Source organism: Hibiscus syriacus, unplaced genomic scaffold (assembly GCF_006381635.1).
Source record: "Hibiscus syriacus cultivar Baekdansim isolate YM2019G1 unplaced genomic scaffold, ASM638163v2 tig00004072_pilon, whole genome shotgun sequence".
Classification (NCBI taxonomy): Eukaryota; Viridiplantae; Streptophyta; class Magnoliopsida; order Malvales; family Malvaceae; genus Hibiscus; species Hibiscus syriacus.
The window spans coordinates 1,946,606-1,955,030 of NW_024061998.1; the positions used below are offsets into that span (position 1 = coordinate 1,946,606).

Consider the following 8,425-nt stretch of genomic DNA (forward strand, 5'->3'; position numbering starts at 1 on the left):
GAAATAATGAACTTACGAACAGAAATGTTGAGTTTGTTAAACTCTTAATAAATTCAAATCCAAGTATTTGGATAGTTCTAGTGAGAAGGACTTATTGAATTTACCGATAAATGAGGTTGAATATTTATTCTTAATGGCTTCTTAGCCCAGAGTTTGGGTGGTTCATTTATAATGAACTTGAAGAAAGTCACCATACTCTTTATGAGGTTGAGCTTTTATAAAAGCTCTTAATTATTGCATATCTCTGTTAAGGGTGGTTCATTTATAATGAACTTGAAGAAAGTCATCATACTCTTTGTGAGGTTGAGCTTTTATAAAAGCTCTTAATTATTGCATATCCCTGTTAAGGGTGGTTTATATCGAGATAAACTTGATGAAATAACCTATGTAAGTGAGAAGGGTTAGCCGTCTTCTATGAAAAATGTTGGGCCATTTTTCTAGCACATTTTCTAAAATCCTGAGGTAAGATGGCCAAATATATACTTTTATATATATATATATCTTACACATCGAGGACTCAGGTGGATGAAGGGGTTAGTTGTGTGTTATGAGTTTACCCCCATCATAGAAAGTTCCAGACTAGTTTCACTTATCTAAGAGAATGATTGCTCATCATCACTATGTACTAGTTCCAGATACGTTCACTAGTGCTTAAGCAACTAATCTCGTTATTGCTCTTCTAGAAAGATTGTTTTCGAGTTTCAGAAGAATTCTTTCGCATTAGTGGGGAAATGTTGATAATGCTCAATCCCACATAGAGTTGGAAATACTAATGGGAATGGTATTTAAGGTTTACATTCTTCATTCTCTTGTTGAGTGATAGAGAACAAGGCGTGGTAATACGTGTCTTTGACACGTCCACAAGAATAATAATATATTTTTAGAGAAAATTCGTAAGGAATTTTTCTCTGAAAGATTAAATGAAAAAATATGAAAGATTCATCTGATATTTATAGGCTACTGAGAATTTTAAAGTTATTTTCCTAAATTAAATCAGAACTTAAGATGTATTTGGACTGATTTCCAGCTTTGTTCATAGGAGAGACAAGCTGTTAATATCATGAGTTATATGATTTAATTTCAGGAGTTATAATTGTTGAGTTTTTATGCAATGAACCTGGACTCTTTTTGAGATGGATTCATAAAGATATTTTAGGAGTTACAAAAGGGTTTAAATTCAGAATTAAAATCAAATTTAATTTGATTTTATTGTTGGACGAATTTACCCTTACTTCTAGCCTATAAATAGAGAGCTAAATTCAGCTTCTCAACTCACTCTCAACATTCAGAATTCACTCTCCAAGTGTTTTTTAAATAATCTCTCTGCGTGCTTTCCGATAAGAAGAGTAATACCACCGACAATTCACTTCGATTTCGGGTGTACGGAATTCGGAGCGACCGTGTTAACCTTGAGGGACGGTCCGCCTACTGCAGCGATTACACACACATCGGGGCGAATTCGTTTCTAAGGCAGTGATTATACCACGACACGGTTTATGAATCTGTTCCTTTTAATTACTGTTTATATTTCCAGTCATTGCTAACGGTGTAGTTTTGCAGTCTATTTTACCAACAGTCACATCTCTCTACTTAATGCCTACTGGCTCATATCATAGGAGAGTGGGAAGTGCTCTTGCTAAATTGTTGTTTATGGTTGCCTATCGCAATTGTGGATTTTACGAACTCGATAACGTGATTTCTTTTTCTTTTTTTAAAGTAATTATGTTTTTGTATTGTGAATGCTGTTATGGTATTATAATGATCTTGAAAAACGTTACGATAGAACAGTCATATTAAGTTGTAGCCGTAATTTAATATTATTTTTGGTGCTCTCAAAATTTTTAATTTAATATTATTTTATGTCTATAATTTTAAGTAAAATTAGACTTCTATCACTTCTAATTTTCTAGGTTAAATAAGTCTATATTATTTAAGTTTAGATCATTTGCATCTTCTGATATTTAATCATCCTCAACTAAATTTTAAAATCACATTTATCCCTTAATAAATTTATATTTTTCTACTGGCCCCTCAACCACAAAAAACGGGGCAGAAAAAAAAAGTTTTGGTTCAAACTGTGTAGAAAAATTCAAACAAAACAATATAGAAAAAAATACAGCTCATATTCGAATGAGCAGAAAAAATAGTGCAAAAAATGTGAAACTGTTCGAACAGTAAAAAAATAGCAGTACAATTTTGGTTCGAACAATGAGAGAAAAAAAAAGAAAAAAAGAGAAAATGATAAAGCTTGATTGAGTTCTTTTCTTGAAGCTACTTCCTTTTAAATATCAGAATAATCTATTCTTTTCTTGATTTTTATTTTGCAAAAAAAAAAAAAATTAATATACCTTCTAGTGGCTTCTCGATTGGACATTCTGTTCTACAAAAAGTTCATCACAACAAACAAAGTCGTTACTAGATCGGGGAGTATTCATTTTCCTTCTCTTTAAATTTAATTTTGAATTACGTTTTGAAACAAAATGGTTTAAGTGAGGGGAGGGATTGCATGTTAAATTTCACCTCGCTTGTCGAATAATTGAACTTAAGATATTTTGATCTTAACATGTTGAATTGTTTGTTATCTATTCTTGTATTTATTTAATTACTTTAATCTTTTTCGTTGAGTGTTTAATCATTCTTTGAGTTGAACTTTGGATGCATGATAGTTAATTAGCATAGCTAGTGATTTTTTATGAAATTTTTGACATTCTATGGTTTATTGGTTGAATTGATGCTAGACTTCATACATTGAGCCAATTTTGTGATCTTTGAGCCTATTTAGCATACATGTTTCATTCTTGCTCTTTGTTTATTTGTGTGTACCAAACTCGTTTTTAGCATTCTAAAATTTGTGGTGTAATACTAGTTGAGACTACATGCATGAATTTGATGTTTTTAGTATGATAAAGGCACTTCGGATTAACCCTTTCACTACCCAAAAATAGCCTACCCTTTGGTTTATTTTCCCCCATAGTGAACCAATTTTGAGCTTTATGTCATTTTCTTTGTTTTACCACATTATTAACTCGAACCATTTTTCATTTTACTCTCTTTTTTACCCTTTTTCAAGACGAAGATGGATTTGTTTCACGAAAAAAAAACAGTGAAGTTCCCCAAAAAAAAAATGGACTGTTCGAACATAGAAAAACAGCACAGTTTGATCCAAACAGTGCAGGAAAATGGAGCAGAAAATTTAAAATTATTCGAATAGTGCAGAAGAATACAATGCAGTGTAGAAAATTTCCAATATTGCAGAAACAGATTCAAACAATGCAGAAAAAACAGTAGAAAAATCTGTTCTGCTTCGAACAAAAATACAGTAGAAAAAAACAACAAAAAGTTTGAAGAAAAAAAGAGTTTGTTTGATTTTTGTTTCTTTCTTCCTTTAGTTTCCTTTGAATAAATCCATGGAATGAGTTCATTTTGTCTTTAATTTTTGCCTGATCTTTGGTTTTTTCCCTTTCCATACCTTTGTCACGTTACATCCCGATTTGAAGTCCTCTTGACTTTTTGCATCATATTCATTTTTAAGTAATGGAGATTGTATTCAATTATAAGCTTATGATAATGCTTTGACTTGTTTTGGCTTGAGCTTTTATTTGTTCTTAAACACTTGAAGGGAATGAGTAAATCCTTTGTGAGGGTATTGAGTCTTGCATTATGAGATTAGTGAGCTATCAGAATGTCTTGTTTTGATTTAACTTATTTTCTAGCTTTGTCACTTGCTTGATTGATTTCTAGTTTCAATTAATTGCTTTGATTTTGATTCATTGTAAGATTAAAGTATGATGTGAATTATAGAATGACAACTTATAGTTTTGGCGTGTTGAATGAGAAATGCTTGAGGACAAACATTGAACAAGTGAGGGGGAATTTGATTAGTATTTTTTTTTTACAATATTTTATGATTAAATACTCCTAGTTCGTTCATTATTATTATTTATTTGGGCGTTTTTACATGATTTCTGTGCATGTCAATGACTTATGGAAAATGTGCTTAAAAGACCTGAAAATTGCACTTTTTGTTCATGAATCAAGGCTGAAACAGTAAGCATGAAATGCTGACATGGTAGTGAGTTAGCAACCTCGACATTTATAGCTTCCTAAAACCCTAAAAATGCTAAAACAATCTTCAAAAAATACAAAAGATAATTATTTAAATCTAATCGGTTGGAGCAGACCACCCGAGGGGTGGATCAAAGCTAATGTTGATGCTGTGGTCAATACCAGTGATGGTTTGGCTGCTGTTTGTGGAGTTTTACGCAATGAGGATGGAGAGTGGATTTTCGACTTTACCCGGAGTTTAGGTAGGTGCTCGGTGTTAATGGATGAAATATGGGTTGTCCGTGATACCCTTTGGGATGCTTGGAGACTTGGTTTCCGAAGGGTGGAAGTCGAAACGGACAATGTCGAGGTTTCTTGTATTTTCAATGGTAGTTCAGATGCTCTTGAGGGGAATGCACTTGTGCATGATCTGAAGGATCTTCGCAATCGGAATTGGATTACGAGGATGACTTTCGTGAGGAGAGTGCAGAACGGGGTTGCGGATCGGTTGGCAAGGATGAGTCGCAGGGTTGCCCTCGGGCTCCAGGAATTCATGGTGGCGTCGGTGGAAGTCGAAGCTTTGCTGCAGAAGGATCTCAGTGTTGCAAGCTAGCTGTTTGCTTGTTTGGTTGTCATATCAAAAAAAAAATCACTCATTACCCGCATTATTACCATTTTCTAACAAAGCTTCGAAATAGTTCCATCATCTACATTTACATTCATCACCCATTTTACATTCTTTCCATTAAAATATTGCAATATCAAAAGTAAAACAAAATTACTACAAAATTGTGTTGAACAACATATTTAATCAACCACATATAGTTACCAAATTATCAGCACCATTGATTTCCAACAGTAAATTTTTTTTGCAAGTTGCAAGCAAATCAAATCTTTAAGACAGGAATTCATTTAAGCCAATTATATGTATTTTGAACACATTTTACTTTGATTTCCTTGTGGACTTGGATTTCTTCATCTTGCCAGACTTATCATCCACATTGGTCCAACTATATCCACTAGGAATAGCAAAAGGATCCTCTTGTTGCACTGTCCGCTGCTGCTGTTGCTGCTTGCTACTCGATGCTGACTGACTATTGTTTCGCCTCAGCCCTGCCGTCGTCGATGACGACCACGACAAAGACGGCAACAGTGAAGTATGTTTATCTGACTTCTGATCCTCCTCTGTTTGGCCTCTTCCAACTCCGCCGATGGAAAAATATCTAGGACTCGAGAGTGGGGTGAAGAACTGCTCCGTTGATTGGAGTTCGACGAATTTAGTAAACGTTATCACCACCCTCACCGTCGGCACGACCGGAATAGCCAACTGCGAATAATCCCACCAAACGAACAATTAAAAAGACCATCCTTGGTCTGAAAATCACAAATCAAACAATTAAACCTCTTCGACTTCACGTCCTCCTATATAATATAGCGACAAATAATACTAAGCATTGGTCCCACATTAGGCATATTTATATATGAAACAGAAACCTCGGATGATGTGAGGGAATCACCGTTGGATCTGAAAACAGGGCCGTTTGGATAAGTCCACGTCAGGGAATCCGACAAAAGGGACAAGAGTTTACCCCATAAAAAAAGCTACTCCACTAATCAGAGATCAATTCAAAGCTGTGTAAAACTCAGAACACACCACTTCCTTTCCATTTTGTCATTGGTCAGGCCATCCTACGCATTAAAAGACCCAAAAGAAACACCCTCCCAAGGAGACAGATATCTACGCGGACCCCACAACCAAAGCAGTTATACATAAAATTGGTCAAATTTTCATATTGGTCCCTCTTATATGTTCAAAATAACAATTTCGGTCAAAATCGTAACATGTTAAAGCAACACCAAATTATGTCATACTAAATATAGGGACTAAGGGATAAATTAACAAATCGCCGTCTTACCTTAACCGGAAATGTTCCCGGCGGGAATTTGGTAGTCAACAGCTCTCGCATTCTTCTAACAGCTTTCACTTTGTTAGCCAAAATATCAAGTAAGGGTAACAAGTCTTCTGTTTTTAATGGAAATTGTTCAGTCAACCAAACAGAGGGCCGCAAACTCCGAACGTACTCTTTTTCCTTCGTTTGAGGAGGCGGAATCACCATTTTCACCGGGGCGAAAGACGTCGATCTTCTAGGAGGAACCGCCGCAGCGGAAGGGAAAACGTCGACACTCTTCCTCCCAACCGAAATCCACTCTCTATCTTCTCTCACAAAGCTACTATGCCTTCTCCGATCAGGCATTACGAAATTCGGGTTTTCGCATACCAAGAAACCGTCATCGTCTTCGTCGAGCTCTAAGGGTAACACTTGTTCATTTCCAGCGACGTCGTTTTCGGAGCCCACTACTTTTCGAGACCGGAAGCTGAAAATCACGTTATGTAGTTCGTAAACTTTGGCTTTCCATTCACCGACGCTCTCTGTCTTCTCTTGGCGTCTCCAGTTCATTCTGCCGACGAGTTCCGCTTTGGTTACGTCCATTCCGGGTCGGTACACACTTGTTTGGGAACAAAAACCGGCAACATCGGATTCGTTCATCGGAGCCCCGGCATTTTCAAATGCGTCGAAGATTTTGTGATCGTCCCGGTTGAGGACTAGCAATGAACCGCAAGGGATGTTGTGGAGGCTATCGCCGTCGCCGAGGAAGAGAAAGCTTTGATCGGCGCGTTGGATTTTTAAGCCGTCGAAGCCAGCTAATGAAGTATCTGCTCGAAGGTTTCCATCGCGTTTCCAGATCTTGTAGGTATCGGAAGGAGCAATTTTTCCAACGAACGGAATTACAGAGCTTTCGAAGTGGAAAGAGATTTCCATGTAGAAGTCCCGCATTCGGCGGAGGACGGCGATTACGCGAGGTAAACGGCGGCGCCACTTAGACCAAGCGGAACGGTGGTGGAGTTTCAATAGAACCAACGCAATATCTGAGTTCCGGCGACAGAGCGCTTCCTGGAGAGGATTCCAACCCGCCGCGTTCTGGAGAGACACGTCAGCACCAGCAATAACGAGTGTTTTGGCAGCAACGACGTCGTTTAAGCGGACAGCTAGGTGGAGAGGAGTTTCACGGAAAGGGACATCCCGGCGGTCGAGAACGGCGGAGATTTTCTCAGCTAATCGCTCTTGACTCAGTGCGTCGCACTCCGTGTGGATCTGAGCAGGATCAGCTAGCTTTGGCAGAGTGGAAACTAATCGAGTCAAAGTGGTGTGATCGCGCAGAACGACGGCGTAGTGAACAGGGCTATGCTTGTATTCCTCCTGTTTGATAGGTGAAAATGGCGCCGTTGCCATCGTCGACGATGGTCTCGACATATTTTTTTCAATCGAAAATTCTCTCGTTTTATTTTTCTTCAGCTCTTCGTTTGGATTGCGAAGGTGAAAATTGGGAAAATCAAATGGGACTGTATGTACGAATAACAGAAGAAGGGGGGACTACGGAAAAGGGAGAGGGGTACTTGGGTAATTTCATGAATAAATGTATTTGGTGCTAGGGCCTACGGCTGTTTATTAGATCAATTGGAGTTAAATAAAAAAATTTGAATTAATAGAATTAATTCTTTCTATTTTATAACTTAAACTTTGTTTAAATTAATTTTGAATCCAAGTCAATTTATTAAATTTGAGTTAGTTGAATTGTAAAATATCTGTATAAATTTAATTATAAATATTTATTATGTTATAATATTAATTGATTCTAATTTAAATAATTTTCAATAATAACCTATGAGTATTGGTACAAGTAGTTGAGATTCAATAATTTGAGTTTGTAAGATCGAATTTGAATCCTACCATTGTCACTATTAGTGGACAATCTGTAAATTTCTATTTAAATCTTAATTGGATCTTAGATATGTCCTGGCGTAGTCTAAGGGAGTCACCCCTAATCTAAACATTAACATACCAAAAAAAATACTTGTTATAATCATATATGATATATATATATATATATATATATATATATATATATATATATTCGTATTTTTTTAATATGATATACATATATCATGTAGAATTAAAGAATTCGATTTGAATTTAAAAATTAATTTAATAACTACAAAAAATTTTAAATTATTTGAGGTTAAATTTTTAGAACATTACGTTAAATTAAAATCTTTAAAAAAAATTAAATCAAATCCAATTTTATTGATTCCTACGAATAGTTGGAGGGGGGAATAGGGAGAGGATGGTAAAATGGGAATTTGGGGAATGAAATTGAATTGTATCGGGTAGCGTGTAGAGGGAAAGGAAGAGAGGGACGAGATACACGCAATCGGGCACGGCTTTTGTTGATGCTTCAGACAGACAGGTTCAGTCTTAAGACCCAACATCTCTTCTTTCTTTGTCTTTTCCACTTTTTTATTTTTATTTATTCTATTGTT

At 36.2% G+C, this 8,425-nt stretch overlaps 2 protein-coding genes across 2 annotated transcripts; one reads left to right on the top strand and one right to left on the bottom strand.

Moving 5' to 3' along the window:
- The first annotated feature begins 3,991 nt into the window (after positions 1-3,991).
- LOC120190114 lies at positions 3,992-4,657 on the top strand. The gene is made up of 2 exons (XM_039193245.1): positions 3,992-4,047; positions 4,180-4,657. The coding sequence occupies exons 1-2, from the start codon at positions 3,992-3,994 to the stop codon at positions 4,655-4,657; spliced, it is 534 nt and encodes a 177-aa protein (XP_039049176.1).
- A 328-nt stretch (positions 4,658-4,985) lies between these two features.
- Positions 4,986-7,383, bottom strand: LOC120189520 (ankyrin repeat domain-containing protein 13C-like). Its single transcript, XM_039192792.1, has 2 exons — positions 5,961-7,383; positions 4,986-5,371 (listed from the first exon to the last, which is right to left on the bottom strand). The coding sequence occupies exons 1-2, from the start codon at positions 7,356-7,358 to the stop codon at positions 4,988-4,990; spliced, it is 1,782 nt and encodes a 593-aa protein (XP_039048723.1). The 5' UTR covers positions 7,359-7,383; the 3' UTR covers positions 4,986-4,987.
- Positions 7,384-8,425: the final 1,042 nt, after the last annotated feature.